At 43.3% G+C, this 23,523-nt stretch overlaps 7 protein-coding genes across 8 annotated transcripts; 4 read left to right on the top strand and 3 right to left on the bottom strand.

Moving 5' to 3' along the window:
- Positions 1 to 440: 440 nt before the first annotated feature.
- Positions 441 to 1,486, top strand: RpS19a (Ribosomal protein S19a). Its single transcript, XM_017180736.3, has 3 exons — positions 441 to 522; positions 826 to 896; positions 969 to 1,486. Exons 2-3 carry the CDS (start codon positions 826 to 828, stop codon positions 1,366 to 1,368), a joined length of 471 nt encoding a protein of 156 aa, XP_017036225.1. The 5' UTR covers positions 441 to 522; the 3' UTR covers positions 1,369 to 1,486.
- Positions 1,487 to 2,504: 1,018 nt separating this feature from the next.
- On the bottom strand, positions 2,505 to 3,095 carry SNRPG (small nuclear ribonucleoprotein G). Its single transcript, XM_017180686.3, has 3 exons — positions 2,973 to 3,095; positions 2,763 to 2,910; positions 2,505 to 2,701 (listed from the first exon to the last, which is right to left on the bottom strand). Exons 1-3 carry the CDS (start codon positions 3,002 to 3,004, stop codon positions 2,651 to 2,653), a joined length of 231 nt encoding a protein of 76 aa, XP_017036175.1. The 5' UTR covers positions 3,005 to 3,095; the 3' UTR covers positions 2,505 to 2,650.
- A 337-nt stretch (positions 3,096 to 3,432) lies between these two features.
- On the top strand, positions 3,433 to 11,853 carry mthl1 (methuselah-like 1). Its single transcript, XM_017180684.3, has 2 exons — positions 3,433 to 6,030; positions 10,512 to 11,853. Exon 1 carries the CDS (start codon positions 3,939 to 3,941, stop codon positions 6,018 to 6,020), a length of 2,082 nt encoding a protein of 693 aa, XP_017036173.1. The 5' UTR covers positions 3,433 to 3,938; the 3' UTR covers positions 6,021 to 6,030; positions 10,512 to 11,853.
- Positions 11,854 to 15,152: 3,299 nt separating this feature from the next.
- Positions 15,153 to 18,243, top strand: Ran (RAN, member RAS oncogene family). Its single transcript, XM_017180685.3, has 3 exons — positions 15,153 to 15,294; positions 17,243 to 17,724; positions 17,798 to 18,243. The coding sequence occupies exons 2-3, from the start codon at positions 17,290 to 17,292 to the stop codon at positions 18,011 to 18,013; spliced, it is 651 nt and encodes a 216-aa protein (XP_017036174.1). The 5' UTR covers positions 15,153 to 15,294; positions 17,243 to 17,289; the 3' UTR covers positions 18,014 to 18,243.
- A 1,553-nt stretch (positions 18,244 to 19,796) lies between these two features.
- On the bottom strand, positions 19,797 to 20,458 carry LOC108084457 (uncharacterized). Its single transcript, XM_017180666.3, has 3 exons — positions 20,325 to 20,458; positions 20,097 to 20,259; positions 19,797 to 20,024 (listed from the first exon to the last, which is right to left on the bottom strand). The coding sequence occupies exons 1-3, from the start codon at positions 20,410 to 20,412 to the stop codon at positions 19,943 to 19,945; spliced, it is 333 nt and encodes a 110-aa protein (XP_017036155.1). The 5' UTR covers positions 20,413 to 20,458; the 3' UTR covers positions 19,797 to 19,942.
- Positions 20,459 to 20,668: 210 nt separating this feature from the next.
- LOC108084456 (uncharacterized) lies at positions 20,669 to 23,041 on the bottom strand. Of its 2 annotated transcripts, XM_070288288.1 has the most exons (5): positions 22,913 to 23,041; positions 22,652 to 22,793; positions 21,383 to 21,497; positions 21,055 to 21,187; positions 20,669 to 20,989 (listed from the first exon to the last, which is right to left on the bottom strand). In XM_070288288.1, the coding sequence occupies exons 3-5, from the start codon at positions 21,489 to 21,491 to the stop codon at positions 20,869 to 20,871; spliced, it is 363 nt and encodes a 120-aa protein (XP_070144389.1). In that variant the 5' UTR covers positions 21,492 to 21,497; positions 22,652 to 22,793; positions 22,913 to 23,041; the 3' UTR covers positions 20,669 to 20,868. The 2 variants fall into 2 exon arrangements, with proteins under 2 accessions (XP_070144389.1, XP_017036154.1); XM_017180665.3 differs by lacking the exons at positions 22,652 to 22,793; positions 22,913 to 23,041 and adding an exon at positions 21,712 to 21,729.
- On the top strand, positions 22,903 to 23,443 carry LOC108084459 (uncharacterized). Its single transcript, XM_017180670.3, has 2 exons — positions 22,903 to 23,160; positions 23,236 to 23,443. The coding sequence occupies exons 1-2, from the start codon at positions 22,919 to 22,921 to the stop codon at positions 23,339 to 23,341; spliced, it is 348 nt and encodes a 115-aa protein (XP_017036159.1). The 5' UTR covers positions 22,903 to 22,918; the 3' UTR covers positions 23,342 to 23,443.
- The last annotated feature ends 80 nt before the right edge of the window (positions 23,444 to 23,523 follow it).

Below are 23,523 nucleotides of genomic sequence, written 5' to 3'. Positions count from 1 at the left end.
AAATTGGTTGGGAAAATACCAAAAATACTGTGTTCGCTGGTCTCGAGAATCTTGTTTATCGGTCCGGCAACGCCATTTAATGCGGGCTCACGAGGCCCTTTTGAAGATTTTCCTGCTCTTTTCCACGGAAAGTGAAATCTGCACTCCCTGAAAAAGGTAGCACAAGGATTTCTGGCCGCGAAAAACCGAAAGCGCGATAAGTTGGGTAAAAGCGACGGGTTCCCCACACAGTCTGGCAATACCAATGCCTTGAGCGGCTCGCACCTATTGGTAATATTATTGACAATAGAGTAAATAATAGTCAATATAATAGTCAATATGAAAGTTTAATGAATTTTTCTGTCGTAGGCAAAGAATAATAATACAAAAATAAACAATCCGCGGTGAGACATTCGATGTCTGAAGATAACATCGATGTATCGCCTCTTTTGGTATCGATAGCGACATCGAGTTTTTGCAGCTCTGAACCGCAGCCAACTTCGCGCGCCTTGTTCTTTTTTCCGGTTGACTTTAACGAGAAAGGTTGTGCTGAATTCTTTTCATGTGATTTACTATTTTTTTTATGTTTGAAATGGCCAAAACTCAATGAAAGTGACCGCCCAGCGCGGCGAATGAATGGCGCCAGCTAGCGATTGGCCCAAAAGTTGTGTGCTTGCATGCAAAAAGGCAGCCTGACGGAAAGTCAGCGTGGATTCCGCCAAGTTTTTGTTGTCTATCCGTGTGTCTGTGTGCAGCGCGCTCGTGTGTGTGTGTGTGCGATTCGGCGATGTGCGAACAACGTGTTTCGTTCGAGTTTTCTAATGGTTTTTGCCTTGTTTTCCGCAGATGCCAGGCGTCACAGTGAAGGATATTGACCAGCACGCGGTTACCAAGGCGGTGGCCGTCTTCCTCAAGAAGTGAGTAGCTGACGGCTGAGTGGAGTGTCTATGGACATAACCTCACACGCGTTTGTTTGTTTCCCCCCGCAGGACTGGCAAGTTGAAGGTGCCCGACCAGATGGACATCGTTAAGACTGCCAAATTCAAGGAGCTGGCCCCCTACGATCCCGACTGGTTCTACGTGCGCTGCGCCTCGATCCTGCGCCACCTGTACCATCGCAGTCCCGCTGGCGTTGGCTCGATCACCAAGATCTACGGCGGACGCAAGCGCAACGGTGTCCACCCATCGCACTTCTGCCGCGCCGCCGACGGTGCTGCCCGCAAGGCACTGCAGGCTTTGGAGCACGCCCGCCTGGTCGAGAAGCACCCGGACGGTGGACGCAAACTGAGCTCCATCGGCCAGCGCGATTTGGACCGCATTGCCAACCAGATTGTGGCCAAGCAGCGCGACGCCGCCAAGCAGACTGGCCCCCTTGTTATTTCCAAGTAATCGCCGATCGCGCCCATTCGAAATCTAAATTAGTCGCTCTTTTTTAGACTTCCTACTGTAAGCGCTTTTTGTTTGCAAGAAGAGAGATGATAAAATAAAACCCATTCACAAAAGTCTACGCAAGCGAGAGAATATACTGGAGGCGGCGGCGAGATCAACATCCGGAGATGGGCTCCATGTTAGTTGCTTGGGTGGCGGTGTCACGGGAAAACGAGTCAAGAACCTGGACTCACTGACGAATGGGTGTAACAGTAATAGGGCGCAGCCCATAAAAGCAACCTTTTTGGAGTGACCTTATTCCCTGCGTTGGCAACTACGAATTATTGTAGAATTATTATACAAGTTGGTTATTGCTTGTTATCTTTGGGATTTGCCTTAAGGTTAAGAGATCAGGCCAGGGATTAACTGAGTCACCAATGTAAGGCTTTCTTAAGCTAAACCTTTAAAAGTCTACAACTTAAAGAACTAAGCAAGTGAAAGTCTTAGAAACTAAATAAATAAGCAGCTGATTAACTTTCGTAAGATATTCACTCACTAACAATTAAGGAACTGGGCTTGGTCAGTTTTAACTATGGTTGGTCTCCTTACCTCCTTACCTTACATAGCTTACAGGCCTTATAAACCCCTTATAACTTTTATACCCTTGCAGGGTATTATAATTTCAGTCAGAAGTTTGCAACGCAGTGAAGGAGACGTTTCCGACCCTATAAAGTATATATATTCTCGATCAGCACCAACAGCCGAGTCGATCTAGCCATGTCCGTCTGTCTGTTTCGACGCAAACTAGTCCCTCAGTTTTAAAGCTATTTGAATGAAACTTTGCATATACTCTCACTGCTATATATGTCGGAACGGGCCGGATCTGACGACTATATCACTACGCCCTACTATCCTACCTAAAAACCATTCATATATCTAAATTATATAAAGATATCATAAGTTTTAATAAGTTCTCACTTGTAGAGATGATTTTTAAGGCTGAGATTGCTCAATTTCAAGCTCTTGAGTCAAGAGTTAGATGTGAGGATTGGATAACCAAGGTCTCCCAAGAACACTTTCATAAGTAAATTCATATAAAAATACTTGTTATTATCAAGTACAAGTACGATTCTAAAGCTTGGTGAGATCAGAAGATAGTTTCTTGGTTTTACTTTTACATTTTATTTCCGACTTTATATGCTTTTCTGGTGTACAGCGCTTGAATGTTTTAGGGGAGCCTTAAGACTAGACATTACGGCTAACAATTGGTGAGTGGTGACGATGTCCAGGTCCGAGGCAAGGTCTACACCCTGTCCAGAGCCTCGACCATGACGATGCTGTTGCCGCGAATTACCTGGTGGGAAAGGGAGCAATTCGAATAACTCTGTTTTGGAATGATTAGGGCGTCGTCTTACCACCATTCCGATGTTGTTCTTGGTATTGTCCTTGCACTCCTCCACCGTATCGTCCAGCACCACGTTCATGAAGGGATCGAATCCACGCAAAATGCCGGTCACTGCGCGTCCTCCATTCAGCTTCAGCATCATCCGCTTGTCCATGTACCTGCAAATATGAGCCGCCATTAAATTAGTGGTTGCGCCTTGATTAAATGGTTTAGTGCTTACTTCTTGAGCTCTGGGGGATGGGCTTTCGACATGTTTAGCTAATTCGGTCTATAAAATTGCCAATAAACGAGAAAAATGCGGCCTGCGTAAAATAGAGATGGGAAAATGTCGATAGCTGTTAAGCTAGAGATTAATAATTTTCGATGGTAGTCGATATTTTAAACTGGTATAACTGTTTGGCATATCATTATCAAATTAGTTTTAATAAAGTTAACCTACGTTCCGGATGAGAACAAAATTAGTAAATAGTTGTAATGGAAAACTACAATAAAACTAGAAATGATCGATGTTATTTACAGTGTGACCGCTTCTTAAACTGTTCTAATATGGTGTGAAACCTGACTAGGGCATGGCGGTTGACAAAAGACTGGTTTTCCTGTGAAACCCCGCTAAATTCAGTGTTTGTACCTAATTTTTGCCATACCTGGTCACACCGGCCGCAAACATATAAAAGGCACGAAGCACATCATTCCAAAAAAAAAAAATCTACAATTTTCGCCGCGGCGCGTGGACTATTTATTTTTTTTTAATTATACTGACACCGCGCTTTGTTTTCTTCGCCCAAAACAACAAACAAACACACGCCGTAAGAATATGTATCGCGAAACGTCGAAAACGAGAAAAACGCTGTGATAGATACAACAAACTCGCCTTTGAAGTGTGTTTATGCTGCGGCGACGCCACGATTTTGTGTTTGTTTGTTCGCTGCCGCTGCTGGCCAACTTACGTGATACGGGCGGAGGTGAAAATTATCTTCATTTCCCAACTCGCTTTTCCATTTTCCACTGTTTGATTTGTTTACTGGCCGCAAAGAGAGCGGAAAATGACCGAAAGAGAGGAAAAGTGAAAATCTGTGTGGTGTGTCTTCGGCGACGAAGCGAAACGCAGCGCAACGCAACGCGCGGCGAAGTCTGAAGAAGCGAGCGAAAAGAATGTTGTGCGCCTGAAAAGGGGAGATCGCGACGGATGCAGTGGAGTAAACGAGATCGGGAACGAGGCCGAGACAAGGCGAGAACTAGAAACCCTGAGAAGCTGCTTTGCAGCCTGGCTGCCATGATGGCTATCGACCGCCAGAAGATGCTGCTGCTACCCCTCCTGCTCCTCCTCCTGCTGGCTGCTACCGCGGTCAGTGGTGAGGACGCCGCCCGGCCACCGCCACCGCCGCGGGTGAAGCTCAACAAATGCTGCCACACGGGTGAATTCCTCAACGAGACAACGCGCGCCTGCAGTGCCGGCAGCTCGGAACTGTGGGTGCCCATGGTGTATCTGGTGCAGCAGCAGCGATTCTTCGATCCGCCCGGCGGCAGTCCCCGCTTCATGAAGTTCCTGCCCAACAGCCGTCCCGCCTGCCCGGAGCGTCGTCAGGAGCTCTTCCGCAGCCGCAACGGCAACGTGATGCTCTTCCCCAACGGCAGCTTGTATGTCAGGGAGCGTGCCCTCTTCGTGGATCCGGCCCAGTATTGCGTGGACCTGGAGGTGGCCCTCGTTTGCCTTGGCCAGGACAACGGGCAGACAGCCGACGCTTTGGAGGAGCCAGGCGTGGGCCTGGCGGCTGCTGCTACTGCTGCTCTTCCCGATCTCCGGCTACGCAAGTGCTGCGGCAAGTTCGGGAGCTACGATACCCAGCTGAAGAATTGCAACCTCCAGCCCGGCCTCAAGATGGACGGGCAGCTCCGGCTGGCACCACAACTGCCCCTGGGCAGCTACAGGACCTCGTACGGCCTGCCAGAGTGCTCGGAGCACGGCGGCAGCATCGGCGGCTATGCCATCGCCGGCGACTGGCAGGAGGCAAAGCTGGACCGCTCCAGCGGAAGCCTTCGACTGCCGCACACAAATCTCAGCGCCGAGCAGTACTGCCTGGAGCACACGCAGCGCGAGGGCGAGGTGAAGATCATCGCCTGCCAGCATCTGTTTACGCACGAGGATGGGAGCCAGGAGCCGGGATCGCACGAGTCGCTGGGTGAGCACAATCTACAGAAGGCCGTGCTAACCGGCGGCATACTGGTGTCCATTGTCTTCCTGGCCGCCACTCTGGTGGCCGGATTTTTGCTGCCGGCGGTGCACCATGCTCTGCACTGGCGCTGCCAGATCTGCTACGTCTTCTGCCTGCTGGTGGGCAAGGTGCTGCTGGCCATCGAGGAGCTGAGCTCCGACCTGCAGTCACGTCCCATGGCCTGCCTGGTGGTGGCCATCGGCATGCAGTTCTTCTTCCTGGCCGCCTTCTTCTGGCTAAACACAATGTGCTTCAATATTTGGTGGACATTCCGGGATCTACGGCCCACCTTGCTGGAGCGTAACCAGGAGGCGCTCCGGTTATGCCTGTACGCGCTGTACGCCTTCGGGGGACCGCTGCTCATCACCTTTGTGGCCGCCTGCATTGACCAGATGCCGGAGACAACGCTGCTGCGGCCGGGATTCGGGCAGCTCTACTGTTGGTTCGACAACCGGAATCTCTCCATCTTCGCCTACTTCTACGGGCCCATCGGGCTGCTGCTGTGCGCAAACATCGCCCTCTTTGTGTCCACCACGCATCAGTTGACCTGTGGCCTCTGGAAGCGAGATGATGCCAAGACATCCACGGAGAAATCAGCGCTGGGACGCGTATGCCTGAAGCTGGTGGTCGTCATGGGCCTCACCTGGATTGCGGAAATCCTCTCCTGGGTGGTGGGTGGACCCCATGGCGCCTGGTTCTTTACGGACCTCATCAATGCCCTGCAGGGCGTGTTCATCTTCATTGTGGTGGGCTGCCAGCCGCAGGTTTACACCGCCTGCCGGAGAATCTGCTGTCCGCGGCTGCGCCACGACATCACCAACACTACCAACGGTGTCCAGCACTCGAGCAGCTCCCAGGGCTTGCCCTGCTCGATGGCCGGCGGCGGCACAGAGGTCACACAGAACACCAGCATGCAGTGCACCATAGTGCCCAGCAGTCCTGGTGCGGACAGTGGCCTGGCAGAGGACTCGCCACCGCTGCCGGAGACGGGCATGTTGCCGGTTGCCACCACCACAGTTCCCGTTGTCGCCGCCAAAATGGAGACTGTTTGCTGAACCAACAAATGTAAGTTGAATACCCGATAGCGCCGCGATAGCATAAGTATGTTTGCATGGCAAACAGAGTGCGCCGAGTCTCGAAGTCTCGACCCTTCCTTGCCTGGCTTACCAAGCGGCTTACAACATAGGGGCCACACACTCACCTCCGGCGGTTGAGTAAGCCCGGAGCGGGCTACCTTCTCCTCCACCTCCCTCCCTCTTTGTGGGACTTATCGGCTTTAGGTGAGGAATGCCAAGCATCTCAATGGGGTTTTTGTCTGTCGTTTGTTTGCAATAGAAATAGTTAACTTTTCTCGAGGGCTTTCATTGGGTTCGGTGATCTTTCTCTTGGGCAAAGTTTACTAATAGTATTTAGTGGCATTAATTGGTTCCATTTATATTTCCGGGAAATGGGTTTCTGTATTTATTTATGCAATGGGGTGGAGCTTAGTTTTATTTTAAATATTAATTTATTAAGTATATTTCTACATTTCATATTTTTAACACCTCTTCCAAGAGCTCCTCTCTTTATGGATCCTTTCTCTCCGTCTCTGCAAAAGGTGATAATTACTCATTTCTATAGATTCAACCCAAAGCCAAGTCACAAGTTGGTAAACCCCAACTTGAGTGAGTTTCATCCACCCAAGGCCAAGGGTTTTTCTGTTTTTTTTTTCGAGTTTTTTGACTTGTTTTGTTAGTGGGGGAGAGTCATTAAGGCCGTATGTCACAACTAAGTAGTTTAATTACTTATGTACTCCCGACCACTTGGGTCGGGTTGAGTTTTACTTAATTTAAACAAGAAAATATGCATTAGTTTGAACCCAAATTAACCCCCAACTGAAACGGATTTCCTCCAGATGGATTCGAAGGAGAAAGGTTACCTGGAAGTTTTCCCAAAACGCCGGGCGCCGGGCCTTGTTTTCCTTTTTTTGCGCAGTGTGTGTGTGCGCTGTCTGTTTTATGACTCTTTTTTTTTGTTTTTGGGAAAATTCACATAGCCCAAGATGGTCATTTCCATTTGCATTTGGCCTGTCCATTTTCCCGATTGCTTTACAACATGCGCCACATTTACGATTTCGCGTGTAGCACTCGAGTTTCGAGTTCAACCGGACGGGTTCCCAGGGCGGTCCGGCCGTAAAGAGAATGCGGCCACGGTGCCGTTATGTTATTGTTTTTCATCGGAAAACTCTGACGCCGGCATAGCCGCCGGACGGGCAAACAGCGGCCAATTTCCTGTCGATTTCCACATGGCCATAAAGTAATCAGCGCAACCCTTGACACACACGCAAGCGGAGATAATGCTCCGGGATGGATGCGATGCTTTGGGATGGGATGGGATGAAATGGATGGTTGCCTTTGCTTGTGGCCTCCGTATCTGGAAACCGAAAGGGAAAATTGAGTTTAAATTGGACTCACCGGCGTCGTCGTTGTCGTTGAGCATGTGATAAGCGCCACGGTTGGTGTGTCTGTTTCTCCGTTTTTCTTTCTGTTTTTTGTTAACATTAATTTTGTTTCTGCCTCAAGTGGTTTTGACACATCGCAAATGACCCAAAGTAAACGCAGACTCAACATGGTAAATCCAGGTACAGTAGAGATCCGTCAAAAGGAAAAGACTATCTTGAAATTAGGTAAAAGAGAAGGTGAGGAAAGGTTATATTGAGAATTGTGGGTAAAATAGGTTATATTCTTTCAGTAAGCTTCTAAAGAGGCCTGTGTTAGTTTAGGAACAGTGCTTAAAGTTGTACAATAATGATCCTGGTGAAAAACCCAGGGCGTAGTCTTAAAACCTTTAAAGGATTATGTTCCTAAGGCAGTAAATCCGCTTAAACCCAAACCAGTTTTCTGTCAGAAAACCTATAGGAACTCAGTCTGATTAAGTAGTTCAGGTAAAGGAAGGTGTTTATATGGTAATATATCTAATAAGACTATAGGAAATTGGGTAATTTGATGAGTTTTGAAACAGCGAATAACTATACAAATTTTTAGAAATGTGATTAGCTACCTAAAGCTTCTAGAAATTTAAAGTGAAACTCTTTCTTCTTCAATAACTTCATATACATAGCTAAGCCAGATCCTGGCTATATATTGGTTTGACTGTAGAATCCCTCAGTCTGTTCTTTTATTGTGTTTTATTTTGCTTGCGCTCTGATCGCCGCCTGCTGCTGGCCTCACTTTTTTTGTTTCCAAACCAGATGTGCGTCGGGCCGCCAATGATGATGACTGCGTGTCCCATGTTTCGCCCAGCGAAAGAGAAAACAAAACAAACACTGGGTTTTTTGGCCCATGGGCCCATTTCGGGGGATTACGCAACCGAATTATAACACACAGTCCGAAAAAAAAAGAAATAAATGATTTTCGGTCCCGGATTCAGTGGTACCTTAGGATATAAGTGCCTCCAAAACTGCACTCTCGCAGTCAAAGCAAGCAGTCAATGTAAAACTGTGACCTGCAAGCCGTTGTGTATGTGTGTGTGTGTGTGTGTGTGGCAACTGCAGCTGCTTTGCAATTTCTTTTCTTTTGCATAATCCCAGTGCGGCGTGTCCACGTCACGCACATCTCATCACGGAGTTGCCGTGCAGGATGACGGAGCGGAAGGGGCGAGGGCTTGGAAGGGAGGAAGCGCATCGTTTGTCAACCGAATTGCACAGATGCACAATGCAATGCAAGCGAAGAAATTGCAGTCTGGATATGCGTCGTCGAGTTCTGTGGCGGTAAAGCAGGCAGGCAAAAACAGGGTCGGTTGCCTTTTGCATGTTCAGACAAGCAGTGCAGATTTGATTTTATTTAATTGATTTCATTATAAAATCGGTAATAATTGACTCTAGAAAAGGATATATTTTCCATATTAGCTTTTATATATTTATATATGTACATATATATATATTTCTAGCTTCAGACATGGAATTTAGTAATAACTTCGATTAGCTGCTGCTTTTCCTCAATAATCCTTAAATTAGCTTATTAAAACGAGCTAAAGTTTCTTAACGAGAGTGGGAAAAATGCTGCAATCAGTTTCATAATCACCAGCATGTGATGCGTAACGCAATTTTCATGAATTGAATCATTTAACTAGGTTTTAACTAGGGTTTCCCTATTTTTTTAGTGGCAAACCATTTACCAACTCTGTATTTAAATCGTTACCAGATGATTACTGGGCAACTAGCATTAATGATTACTAATTGGTGATCACTGATCCCTGTGAGCCGCTGATCGAGGGGTGTTTTTGTGAATTAAATTCCACTTGAATTAGCTCATTTACTTTTTGTTTTCCCTTTAATTTGCATACAGTACGGGTGTAAATGCTGATAATACTCGCTTATTGGCCGAACGTGATGAATACTTCCTCTGCAGTTTGGCCGTAAAAAAAGAAGCAGACTAACGACAAACCAGAGCGCTGATTGCGTGATATTAATGCCAAGTTAAGAGGGTTTAAAAGAAAGCGAAAACTATGGTCTAGTTATCACCTTTTGCATATCTTTAAGGCTTGCCTTACAAAACCAAACTATACACAACAGCTGCAGGCGTAATGAATTCCTTCCTGTGTGGGGCTGAATTCTGCAGAAATAAGCTCAAAATGTCGCCGCCTTTAGGAAAGGCTAAATACAAATTTAAATGTAGTAATCGCAATCGCAAATGCACGCACACATGCTTCGGGTTAATTGAGTTTAGCGGCAATTTTTAATTTGTACGTTCTGCAGTTTTTTTGTATAATTTTTTTTTTTTTCAAGTTATAATTGCACTGTGGCCCATTTACATTTTACGCAGGGCATTATTTTTTAATTTGCGGACTCCATCGTCGTCGCATCCAGCAAGAGAGAGTGCGAAAGAGACAGAGAGGACAAGAGGGAGATGGCAATGGGAAAAGGAGACAGTCGGCGTTATTGTACCATGCCTCAACAACGACGGGCAAAGCAATAGGTATCATTATCGCCAGCTGGTTAATAAGGGTCCATTATATCAGTTTAATTCAATTGCCTTGAAAATTCTATATACAAAGAAACATTCATATAAAATTAGGAAGTACATTTCGTGGCAGTCTGCATAAATGCTGCATTAACTGTGACAAATCAACCCATAAATTTCCTATCGACTTTGAATTTGGGTTACTTATAAAAAGGAAGGATCCTTACACTGCTTTATTTTGTTTTACATTCTTAGCTCAAAATGCCAGAAAGCAGTTCTGCATTTCTATACTTTTCAAATATCAATAACAGTCATGTTTCCAGTCTCTAATTTGGTCAACGATAACCACCTGTTCTTCGGGTTCTGCCATGACTGTAGTCCAGTTATTTTTGCGTGGGTGTTGTCATGATTAAGCAGTGCTCTTTTGATGCGTGGTTCTTGTTGTGAAGCAAATAACTACAAAGATGCTCGACCCAATTAAAGCTCAGTGCTATTATTTTGTCCTCTGCTGTCTCTGTATACTTGCAAATATCCACTGTACATACATACTTCAATATATCGTGTACTTATTTGTGCCCTTCGTTATTTTTTTTTCTTTGCTTGCAGAAAACCGAGACGAGCGACAATGCGAAAGTGAGCCCGGAACCCGCCCAAATTCCCCCTCCCGGAACCCGTCCAGGCCCCAAGTCAGCGTACCTCCCTCCCTTCCGAACGAAAATAATGGCAATACGGAGACTGGACAACAAAAGCCGCAAAAGCCGGAGTTTTTCGAGACGAGTTGAGGGCAGCAGCGACGGCGCACACTTGCGCAATAGCAACAACAAAGGCAAGCAGCAGCATTCAAGCACGCGCACTGACCAGCTAATTGTGTGCGTTTGTATCTGTGTGTGTGTGTGAGCAAGCGTGATTTTGAAATCGGCCAACAACCGCTGCTTTGGAACAAAAGTACTTGCACATACTGGTATTCAGCTTCAATTTAAGCCTCGGCACAAAAGAAACGTATTTTATGCATCGCAGTAAACACAGAAGAAGCAGTACAAAAAGGCGGCGGAATAACGGTAGCGGAGAGCAAGCAGCAGCTGTCCGTCAGGTCAGTTTAACACGTTCTAATTGGACAGTCGGTCAGTGTTGCGAAATGACTGTGGCCAAACAGGAATTCAAAAACAAAGCAAAACTATTGTTACTACTCTTTTCTTGCTCTCTTTTATCCAAAGCAGCAGCTGCAGTGTGCATGTATTTGTGTGTGTGTGAGGCAACCACAAGGAATTTATTGTTGAGGCACTTTTGTTGTTTTTGCTGCTTAGCTGCTCCGCTTTTTTTGTAGCCTCGAATCTCAAGTGTGAGAAAAACAGCAGAAGCAGCAGCAGTAGCAGCAGCCATGAGCAGAACAAACAAACACATATGCAAATGATGTGGATGTTTAACATTTAAATTAGTTGGAATCTGATTTGGATTTTCGATTCCCGATTCCCTCCCATTGACGACTGCTTGGCTTGCATTCTATTTATTCTCCAACTGCAGCCGTTGATGTGTGAGTGTGTGTGTGACATTTTGATTGCCTAATCATTTTTTTTTCTTTCTTTTTTACGATCTTCTGAGTGGATTTTTGTTTTTTGAAACTATTTTAATGTGTGTGTTTGTGCGGCGGAATCTTTTTCAATTTAAACACAATTCTTTGTGTTTTTTACCGTTTGTTTTTTTTTGCTGCAAAGAGTAAACAATCGGAATTTATTTACTGGAAGGCATAAACACACCGAAAAGGTGTGTGTTTTTCTTTTATATTTCACCCGAAAGGGCGCCCCAAAAGAGTTAATTGTAAACACACGCACACAAACACGGAAACAATCAAATTGATCATCGAAAGTTCAACGATACTGATCGATCGATCAAGGTTAAAATGGTAAAAAGCAGCAAAAAAAAAAAAGGAAAAAATAAGTGAAAAAGGAAAGCGAGCTTAATTCAACGGCGAATGAGGCAACAGCAAAATCACACTCGCACACACACCACGCACAGGGTAGATATCCCAACTTGGGCGCCAGATTCAAACTGTATTCACAAAAACCCCACCTTTTTCTTTTACATTTTTTTTTCATCGTAACCCTCAACCGTTGTGTATTTGATGTTTTTTTTTAGTTATTGAAAACGCAGAAACTACTATGCAGTACAATTATGATTTCTCATTATTTTTATTCATACGAAACCTAGTTTTTTTTTTTTTTTTATTATTTTAGTGTTGTTTTGTAACTAAAAGTAGTCTTAATTTATTGAGACGTAGCACTTGGTGTAAGCGAGTGCAACGCACATTGTATTATTTAGTGGAACTTCCAAAGTGGTCAGGCCAAAAGTAACTATCCCCATAAACCTATGTTTAATTGTAAATAATTAACAATGAATTAACGAGAAAATATGCTCTTATTTGTAATGCGAAAGGCAACGAATCGAATATGAAATTATATCGAATGACTGAGTTCAAAGGCAGCGAATACTTTACACTTGCAACTAGATCATATTTTTGATACTAATACTATTATTGACTTTTGTACATAAGAACCAGCGTATTGTATTGGCTTAAACATTTTATATATATACACACTTTTATATGTGAAAATCCTTGGATTCTCGAATATTGTAACCCAAACATCGAATGATTATCTTATTTAGACCGTAAGTTTTAGCTTGTAGATCGATGCTAAGTCCTTTACGAGATATAGAACCAAACTCTGTTGTGTTAACTAAGAACTAAAAACTTAAAACGAACTAAAACAAGTCTCTCTCGGCCACTTAGTCAGTCCACTGAAAGCGAATTTCAAGCGATTTTCCATCGAGAAGCAAGAGTATTTTAACGATAATTACCATATAATGTATGGGGCATTGGCATTCATAAGGAATATATCAATAATTCGCTTTCGGAGGCGTGCGCTCCCCATTCCCCTCCCTCGCAGTTAATTTATGGCACGGCCAACAGCAGCGAGAGAGGGAGCATTTTTATAGATAAACATGCGGAACAAAATTGTCTGAAATGGCAATTAAATGAAACCGAAACTGAAAACTGAACTGAAAAGGAACGGCAGAACTTGGCATGAATATGTGCAGCTACAACCATACATATTATAGAGCAATATTGAATAGATATAGACACAATAACACACCCGCAATAGTATACACAAGTCCGAATGATGATGGCAATTGTCATTGGGCAAACACAAGCAAGCCAGCAACCACTAAACTATTTATATTTAACGAACAATAAAGCTTTTTGGCAAATACAATATCAATGAAACTAAACAAACAAAGAACGCAAAGCGGAATGTCTTTTCTTGTCTCCTCTTCCCTTCCCTTGCCTGCTACCTGCTACTCCTCCTCCATCCTGGCCTGCGATGTGGTTGGCTGTGGTGGTGACCCACTTCAAGTGCGGATTCCTCCCAAGTGTCGCCGCCGCCGCCTTGGAAACCTTTCTCATCGCTCAACTGGAGGAGAAGTCCCACAGTCTTCTATTGCCGAGTTTGTCAACTCTTCTCCCGCTTTTGTATGCAAATTAACCAGCGGCACAGTGGGAAGAATTCACCTCTGAACGGTGGGAAAGTGATGAGTAAGTAAGGTAATTTATATTATTTATAGGATCTCTCGACAGTCGAGATATTAATGGTTTTTACATATAATTTTCAAAGCTATGAAGACCAATGGAGGTTGAATGTATTTATTATTTTAACCTTACATACATATATACTTTTTGCTAAGATATTCAAATCAGTCTGCTAAAATGTTTGAAAACAAATCAAAGTTTATTAATTTACAACTACATTCGCTCACCTGGCTCCACAGTGCGCAGGTGTGGCTTTTATTTACAGTTTGTGGTGCAATCAACCTTTGAGGCAATGTTGAGAGAGCAAAAACCGGTTAAATATTTCAAATACGCCGGCATTCAATAACACCGTCATCGCGTCTGCAAATAGCTGAGCAAATTAAAAGCCAAGTGTGATGAAAAAAAAATGGTCGAGTCTGCATATTGGCTATTTAACTGACCCAAAATTATGACCAAGTCCCATTAATTATTCACTGAATCACCACAAGTGACGCGCTGGGAAAATTTTACAATGAAATATTTAAACTTATAAAGACAAGCAAGTTGGCATAATTGAATTTTGGCTACAAAAATATGCAATGAAATGTTTTAAAAAAAAATATTGCTTATAAGGTTTACTTTCCTCTCTGAACCTTTCTTTAATTTTAAACGAAAATTCAAATTTAACGTCTTCGCCTAAATTACTTATCGATATCCGATTTTAAATCTGTCACGCATAGCAAAGTTCCCCATCTTTTAGCAAGGTCTTTAACCATTTTATAACAGTTGAAAACTGTGCACTGCATCACTTTCCATTTTAGCCATTCTTTTTTCCAGTTTATAATTGCATTTCTCATCGTAAATTTAAACCGCTCTGATAACATCCGTGTCGATAACATTTTTGATATTTTTTAGGGGGAAGCAAAAACATCGATGTTGGACAAAATACATCGATGTATTGCCTTTTTAAAAAACATCGATAGTATCGATAGTGCTCCGATGTCTTGCCAGCACTGGCCACACTGCGAAATAAAACCAACTCGTTCGGCTCGGCAAAAGTGGCAGCGCTTGATAGAAATTGAGTGAGAGAGCGCCGGTTTGAGTGCTGTTGCTCTCAATTTGGGAATTCCATAAGCAACCTCTGTTAGGCTCTCAATTTGGGAATTCCATAAGCAAAACCTGTTAAGCTCTCATTTTAACAGAAAATTCTGTTAACGCTGTCTGTTAGGCTCTCACTTTAACATATCAAGAAACAAGTAGATCAGTGTTCCTAGGTTAGGGGTTTTCCCCCTAGATTTAGGGGTTTTTTTTTTTTAGGGGGGAGGAATTTTTTTAAATTGTTATAATACTATGTTTTGAAAAAACATTGTAGAATTTATGATCTACCCAACAATTTCAACAATTTTTGAAACTTTTTGTGAACAAAAAGGTTTCCATGCCGAGTTTTCAGAAAATGTTATCGATGCATATGTATAAAAAAACATTAAAATTAACTAATAAAAAGATGTTTCTTCCTTATATTTATGATATTAACTGATTTTTTAAATTTAGGGTGAAAACTGTATTTTTTAGGGGGAAAATTCAACTTTTTGCGATTTTTTAGGGGGAGAGCCAAATTTTCATCTGGCAACACTGAAGTAGATATTAGTGATGCAAAAACATCGATGTTGGACAAAATACATCGATGTATCGCCTTTTTAAAAAACATCGATAGTATCGATAGTGCTCCGATGTCTTGCCAGCACTGGCCACACTGCGAAATAAAACCAACTCGTTCGGCTCGGCAAAAGTGTGATTGTGCAAAAGAATTTTAACGTCCAGCGAAATGTAAGTAAAGCCCTACTCGAGGCGCCCAACTGTGAATAGTCCATGCTAGCTCCGGCGCCAACTTTCCCGGAGGCGCTGGAAGACCTCGTGCTGCCGGTGAAGCCGCTGCCGCCCCGCGCCCCTCGCCGTTCGCCTCAGCGCAATATGGACGACGGCGTCGCTTGCAGGAAGTTGAAGCAGTGGAAGCTTCGGCGGCCACTTGTTCTTCTGGCCCGTGCTTCGCCAGTAAACTGGTGCCGGGTACGAAATAACTCGGCCACCTACCAAGCTCAAAAAAGCGAGTCGGCCCAGCGGTTCCCGGCGTCGACATCGACGTGGTCGCCGCCAGCCGCGTGCTACTCTGCTGTTTTGGGTCCGCATCCTTAGCCCTCAGCCCCAGCCAGGCGAGACGCAGGCGACGGGAGACCTACACGCAGTCGCCAAATCTCCTGGCGAGCATTCCGCAGCGAAGGTTTTCCCATGGCCATGCCATCGGCAGCGGCGACTCGCCGTCCGCATTTTGTGAGGTTAAACCTGAATCGCAAAAAAAAAAAAAAAAAGCAACGAAATTTGCGTCATGTTTCTGGCGACGAACGGCGCTTCTGTCGGCAGCGACGCCGGCTTCTGTCCCTGCGTGCCCGTGTATGTTTGTGATTGTGTTGGTGTGCGTGCGTTAGAATTTGATTTGTTATTTAGAATTTAAGGCGCAAACATTTTTCATTTTCCGCCGGAGTGCTTTTCACGTGAACCGGGGCTGGCAATGCACTCTCTCTCGCAGTCGCACTCTCACGCTGGTCTGTGGGCATTTTTGGCGCGCTTTGCAGCGTCTGGCGTCCCACACACAAAGAGTGTGCAGCGGTGACGTCGGGTTTTGGTTTTCACTTCCAACAACTGTAAGCTGCCGGCTACGGTGGGTCCTCCTTGCATTGGAAATTGTTGGAAAGGGCATTGGGCAGCACTGGCCGGTGAATATTGGAAATATTCCATTTCGCAATGTCCGAAAGTCCAGTGACTCACAAAGCGTGGTTGTCCTTGTTTGAAAAAGGGGCAAGTTTCAAGATTTCATGAAATTCGTTCTTTTTATTCAAGAATTTGTGAAATTGTGAAATCTGGCTTAAGAACTAATGTTTTTTTTCCATATATTTTTTGTTTAAAATTAAATGTTAAATTGCCCTTAAAAATATTTAAAATATCACAAAATTGAGCAAATTTAAGTGTAATTTTCTTAAAAGTATCGTTTTTTTATTTTTAAGTGAAACCTGGAAATTATCAACATGTTCGTAATTTTTAGGAGATTTGTGTTCAATTTTTTTTTTTTTTATTAATCAAAAAGATTTTTTTATCACAAATTTATTTTCATTTAAAAAATAGGTAGCAAAATCCCTATTCCATATTTCGCGATTTCTTGATGGGTCCTGACTAGTCATTATTGTATTTTATTTATCCGCTTCTTGTTCCTTCCTTATGTACACGACATGAACTCCTTTCGGGCATTGTTGTTTGGTGGCCAAAGTGCCTCCTTTCGCCTTCCAGGGCATTTTTTCTGTTGTTGTTTTTCAACGTGAGGAATGCCAGGAATCTCGCTTACCTGCATGCCGCCTCACTTTCTGCTCGTTTTGCTCCTTATCTCCGGCTCAGCAGGAGCGGCAGCTGCAGCAGTACCCCTGCTCTCCCTCGTTCTCTCTCCTTTTCTCTCTTTCTCTCTCTTGCTCCTGTTCACCTTTCCCGTTTTGTTTTTGGCTTGGAGGGAACAGCTGTTTGCGTCCTTGGCGGGCTTTGACGCATCCTTCGTGTGCGTCACAAACGTTGCCGTCGTTGAATCCTGCGTCAGTCGCCTGGCGCTCGCCAAACCAACAGCATCGTCGTGCATTTGCAGTCCTCTCCTGTGTTCGCTCCTCCGGCAGAAATCTGGAAATAGAAAGCAGAAGCTAACTAACGCCGTATATCTCTGTATTATTGCATTGTCCAGCTCACCGTTGTTGTTGCGCCATCAAAGTAAAGCAGAAGCAGAAGGCAATGGCTCAAGAAGGACAAGATATTCCCACATTCAAGTGCGTGCTGGTCGGCGATGGCGGTACCGGAAAGACGACATTCGTCAAGCGCCACATGACCGGCGAGTTTGAGAAGAAATATGTGGCCACACTCGGCGTGGAGGTGCATCCACTGATCTTTCACACCAATCGTGGCGCAATCCGCTTCAACGTCTGGGATACCGCTGGTCAGGAGAAGTTCGGAGGACTGCGCGACGGCTATTACATCCAGGGCCAGTGTGCCGTCATCATGTTCGATGTTACATCGCGTGTCACCTACAAGAATGTGCCCAACTGGCATCGCGATCTCGTCCGCGTCTGCGAGAACATACCGATCGTTCTCTGTGGCAACAAAGTCGACATTAAGGATCGTAAAGTCAAAGCGAAGAGCATCGTCTTCCATCGCAAGAAGAATCTGCAGGTGAGTGTATTAAGATTATGAGCTTTGAGTTCTCAAAAACTAATTTATTTTCGTTTTCTTTCGGCTTCTGCAGTATTACGATATTTCTGCCAAATCGAACTACAACTTCGAGAAACCATTCCTTTGGCTGGCGCGCAAGCTGGTGGGTGATCCCAACCTGGAGTTCGTCGCGATGCCAGCCCTGCTGCCGCCGGAGGTCAAGATGGACAAGGATTGGCAGCTGCAGATCGAGCGTGACTTGCAGGAGGCCCAGGCGACCGCCCTGCCCGACGAGGATGAGGATCTATAAGCGGCCTGTATTTATAGTTAACTTGGAAGCGATGGAGCCGGCAAAACACACACACACACACACACAACACACACACAGCAACCAACTAGGTCTAGGAGAAGCAGCCTCCGCAGCAAGAACAGGAAGAGTAGTGGCAGCCACAGGAGATTGTAATTAAACTTGGTCGCTTAACTGCAAATACGTTTAAACTCCACTCCGTTTATATCAAATATATATAAACATTAACCGTTTACCGTCGGTTGATATTTTTACATATACAAAACACACGCATCCTTTAATATTCTCTCTTGATAAGTGTCGGTTGTAAATGATTATTGCTCCCTGATTTTTTTTTTTTTTGTTTCCAATGCGTTCCTCCAACTACTGAAATATTGTCCCAAACGGTAGAAAAAGAAAACAAAACAAAAAACGAAACTTAACACACACACACTAACCCGAAAACCAACAAGTGAAATAAAAAGAAATGAAAAACTTGAAATTCCTTTTGTTTTAGGAAACATTTCCAAACCAATACTTTGAACAAAAGCAAACTAGGGAAAGAAAAAGAGAAGAAGGAACCACAAATAACACTAACTAAGCACAGGCAGACTAAAAGACGAAGATGAATGCGAAGAAGAAGGCTGAGAATTATGTAAAAACGAGAGAGATGGATACAGATAGAGTCTGTGCCCGCTTGGATGTGAGCGAGAGGGAGAGAAGTAAGCGAATTTTGTAAACGGAGGCTAGGTATTTTTTTTTTATCAAAATAATCGTTTTTTGCAACGTTATATTTTATTTTGAATTTTGTAAATTGTCTTGAATTTATTAGGGGTGCATTTAGATGAATTGCATTAGCAAATCCTGAATTCAAATTTTAGAATTGACAACTACATCCTTTGCTTGTCCCTGATTCGTATTTTGGAAGATTTTTCTGATGTTCTCTCGCTTGAGTTCTGGATCTAGTATTGACAGGAGGTGTTAGTTTTGTGTTTATGTGTATGTTCCCTCACCCCGTGAACGTCGCCTGAAGGTTAATAGTTTTAAACAGTCGTTCTAGTTGTTTCAGCTAACCCTGTTCAAGGCCAGTTTTTCAAATAAATCCAACTGTGGCATTTGTCCTTTGACATCCTTGTCTTGTCCCTTTAAATTTATATGATTTTATATTAAAACAGATTTTTAGCTCATCGTGATTATTATTATTTTTTTTATCTTAAAAACAAAAAGAGATCTTTGTAAACCGAAGCCAGAGTAAAGGAGCACAGAATGCGAAAGAACTGAGTCCCAAATGATAGAAAGGAAAAGAAAAACATGAAAAAAAAATATAAAACTAAAAAAAGGAAATAAAGAAGGCCGCCGAATCCATGTCATGTTATTAATCTAAGAACAAACTAAAAATAAACTAAACAAACAATAAAAAAAAAAACATTAAGAAATTGATTTAATAAGAAAACGTATCAAAAAAGAGGTCGAAAGAATGAAAAAATAAAGAGGAAAGACAAAAAGAGAGAAATGAGTGATTTTGGTTGGTCAAAATTAATAAATAGATTTGTTTTTAATAATTTTTACTTTTTTAATGCCAAATTAAATATTTGGCACTGAGAAAAGTTTGTTAAGCTCAAGAATTAATTATATTTTTTATTTTTAATATTTCATATTCACTTTGTTGTAATAATATATATTTTAATATAATAATTTATATTTTTTAAGAGCTGAATTTTATATATTTATTTGATTTTGAAATGATTCCCTAAATTAAATCAAGTTTTAGGCATAATGTGACATGGCTTTTTGAATTAGAGTTCAATTCTTTAAAAATTATGTTTTTTTTATTCGTTGGAATTGTAATAATTTATCATATTTAACAAGTATTCCAATATAAATCAAGTTAGTTATTTTTTAACTCAACACCTTTACCCTTATTTGGAAAATAGAACCCACACGATATTGAACTTAAGGACACTTGAGACAGCAGCCGGGAAAGACGCCAGTAAAGCGATCCTTGTTGGCACAGGTGATCTTGTGCTGGGCGCAGCTGCCACAAAAAATTATATATCATTGGATTATTTACACAAACTAACTTTGATTCTTGAACAAAACGATTTACCTCTCCACAATGGTCTTGAAGGTGTCCGTGCAGATGGCCCGCTTCAGGCACTTTCCCTCCTTGCCAAAGTCAACATAGTCCTCGCCTCGCTTCAGGAGCGGCAGATACTTGAGGAATATGGTCTCATCCTCCGAGTTGCGATAGGTGCACACGGGCTCGCTGGCTACACAAACGAGAGAGGGATTAATCCTTCACGCGGGTTGAAGGTTTCTGGGTGGGGAAGCTCACCAGCATCGGCAGTCGGGAGCAGAAGGAGCGTCACAACGGACACCAGCAGGAAAACGGCGGCTATGGCGGCGGATACGTTGCGCATCATGGTAACGTGGCGATTATACTGAACCGACTGCCGGCCAACCAGTTACCTATTTATAGTTCCTAGTTGCCGTTGAGTGTTTGTTTTGTTTGCAAATTAGTAACCGCAATTTGCATTTTCCCCTTGATTGAGATGAGAACTGAGAGAGGCGGCGACGAATCTCTGGACTTCCAGATTTGAGCAGCCTCTGTGTGTGCGGGTCTCTTAATTGTATAATTGCCAGCGAGGGATTTGCTGCGTAGTTCCAGATTAAGAAGCCTTTGCTTTTCGATTTTTAAGTTTTTATTTAATTTAAAATTTTGGTGTAAGTATTTAAAACTTAATGTAAAGCTAGGCATTAACAAAAGTTTAGCTTTAATTAAAAAAAAGAAAGATAGGTACATAAAAACAAAAGAATTATAAAACTAGGGCTAATACTAGGCGGCTTATGTACAGCAACCGGATCGAATCTCATCCAGCCTAGATGTAGTTGCTCTCCGACTCCTGGCAGACCAGCTTGGGACAGCAGTCGGGATAGGTGCGTCGCATATCGGAGGCAATCTTGCATTTGTCCGTGGGCACTAGGTTGTGGCGACCGCAACTACAAGGGTTGAAATAATAGTTAGTTAAATAATAGTAATTAATATTATATAATTTAATGCTTACTAGCGTATCTCCAGGACATTGTCCGGCCGACAGTAGATGGACTGGCAGTAGCCCTCCCTGTTGATGGGCTTGTATGATTGCTTCTTGGGAATGGCCTGCTTTAGCTCCTCATAGTAGCACTGGCCAGGATAGTCTGGGAAAAAGGAATTCAAATAAAATAATAAATACAAAATATATATCCATGAATGAACCTTAACCCTATAATATCTATCTTTAGCTTCACGGGATCCATTAGATTTCATCCTCAACCAGGAGAAGCCAAAGGAAATTATACTTCCTGAGAATATAAATACCCCCACCACATCCCAGCATATCCGCTCTCACTTACCTGGGTGAACCGCATTGCCACGATACCATAGATCCGCCCGAGCTGAGCCACAAATGCCCAGGAGGAGCACCAGACCGACAAGGCCCATAGCAGGAACTCCGAACCGCATGCTTAACTAGGGAGTAAGTCAGGAGGAAATGTTTCAGATTAAAAAAAAAACTAAAACAAAACAAAAAAAAAGGCGAATCCAAGTCCAAATCCGACTTGGCACTTGTGCGCTGCCCGTGCGACTGAGTCAATTACAATTAATTGTTGATGCTTTTATATAAAATTAATAATAAAACACACCGAGTGTGGTGTGTTGTGTGTGTGTATATGCATGTACATACATGTAGATAGCATCTGCGACGCTGCTTTTGTTTGCCGACGACTTAAGGCGTCCGCTCTAGCTCTAGTTTAAATTAATTAAGCCAGCGAGAGCCCTGAAAGCGAGAGTTTGCCTCTGGGGAGGATCGGGATTCGGCGGGGGGGAAGCCCTGACTCAAGTGACACGGTTCGAGAAACTGTAGCAAGGTTGCTGCGACGCAAAGAGCACACACAAATCTGGATCTGTATCTGAATCCGAATTTCGGCCAGGCAGGCTGCCATCTGGCAGAGATTCGTTTATGCTAATTTGCTGTAATGGGTCTCACGAGTGCGAATGCAAGTGCATTGGGGCAGGGACTAGCCATTAGCATTAATTAATGCTAATCCGTCGGGGGACGTGGCATGTGATTCGATGTTCTATGATTGGGACTACGCTCGATCCAAAGAAAAGCTTCGCCACGCACGCCAGACTCAAGGTAAGATCACACCTGCCACATAATATGTAAATAAGCAATAATTATACAAAAATAATGCTCTTTACGGAAGGGAATAATTAGTAAAAAATTAGGTACGAGCAGCAGGCAACCCTCTTATACATGGCGAAATTGACTCGTCTGGAGTTGCCTGTTAAGGGATTTATTTATTGTTCTAACAAAATTAGAGAGAAATATCTTATGTCTCAAAATAATAAAGAGGAGAACTTTAAGGTTTACCCCTTATTGTAGTCAAGTCCTGAAAAATCTTTCATTAAATTATTATTTTCCTCTTATTTTTTCGCTCCTATTTTCGTATAAACTAAGACATTAAAGAGCCCTGTAACCACTTACAGGGTATAAATAATACATATATACATATATATATATATATATTAGACTTAAAAAAATATATATATATTATTAAAAATATCTACAAATTGGTCTTAGATATAACCAGATTGTGCAGGTAACCATTACGTTCACTTACGCAGCTCTTGCAGCTATCTTAGTCTTAAATAAGACACATCCTCGAGAATAGAGTGTGTTAATTGCCATTTTATTGACCCAATCGATGATAACGTCTCTGATTCAACTTCCTCCGTGTTTCGCGTTTCCACTTCCATTTCGGGCTGAAGAGCAAGGCAAACCCAATCGAAATTATTGATAGGGCGAAGCGCTGATAAGACCGCCGCCGCTCGGATGGCCCCCATATAAGAGATGGCTCCAGAGCAGCACAACCAACACTAACCTAACCATGTCCGGATCGCTGTGGGTCTATGTCTCAGCTTGCTCCCTTGCTTTCCTGCTCGCCGTGGCAGCCAATGGCTTCAGCACCCAGTATCGCGGTCATACCCAGCATCCAAGACTGCCGGAGCACTGTCTCTACGAGGAGCTCCAGCTGGCCGTTCCCCTGCACGGCTTCATTTTGCCCACCGGCTATGATGACTACTGTGTTCGTGTGGAATGCACCGACGACTATCTACTGATGATCCGACAGTGAGTAGAATGCGAATTTATTCACAAATGTATGTTATGTATGTTTCAAATTGGCATCCTTGGAATCCATTCCAGCTGTGACAAACAGTCGTTTCCACGACCTGGCTGCCATTTCACCGACAGCAACTTTGAGCTGTCATATCCCGCCTGCTGTCCGCAGCTCGAGTGTGCCAGCAAATGAAACTGGAGATTTAAGGCTATAGTGGCGGTGAAACAAATAGCATTAAGATGAATTTCGAATATATATTTTATTAAAATTCAAAACCGTGATTTTTGACTACAACATTCTACAATTAATTTGTTAAATAAAAATATACTAAATTTAAAAAAAGCTTGACGTGTGTAGAATTATTAAAATTAGTG

This window comes from Drosophila kikkawai, chromosome X, assembly GCF_030179895.1.
Source record: "Drosophila kikkawai strain 14028-0561.14 chromosome X, DkikHiC1v2, whole genome shotgun sequence".
In the NCBI taxonomy this organism is placed as follows: Eukaryota; Metazoa; Arthropoda; class Insecta; order Diptera; family Drosophilidae; genus Drosophila; species Drosophila kikkawai.
The sequence above is the reverse complement of the archived record's forward strand: the minus strand, read 5'-3'. Positions and strand labels throughout refer to the sequence as shown.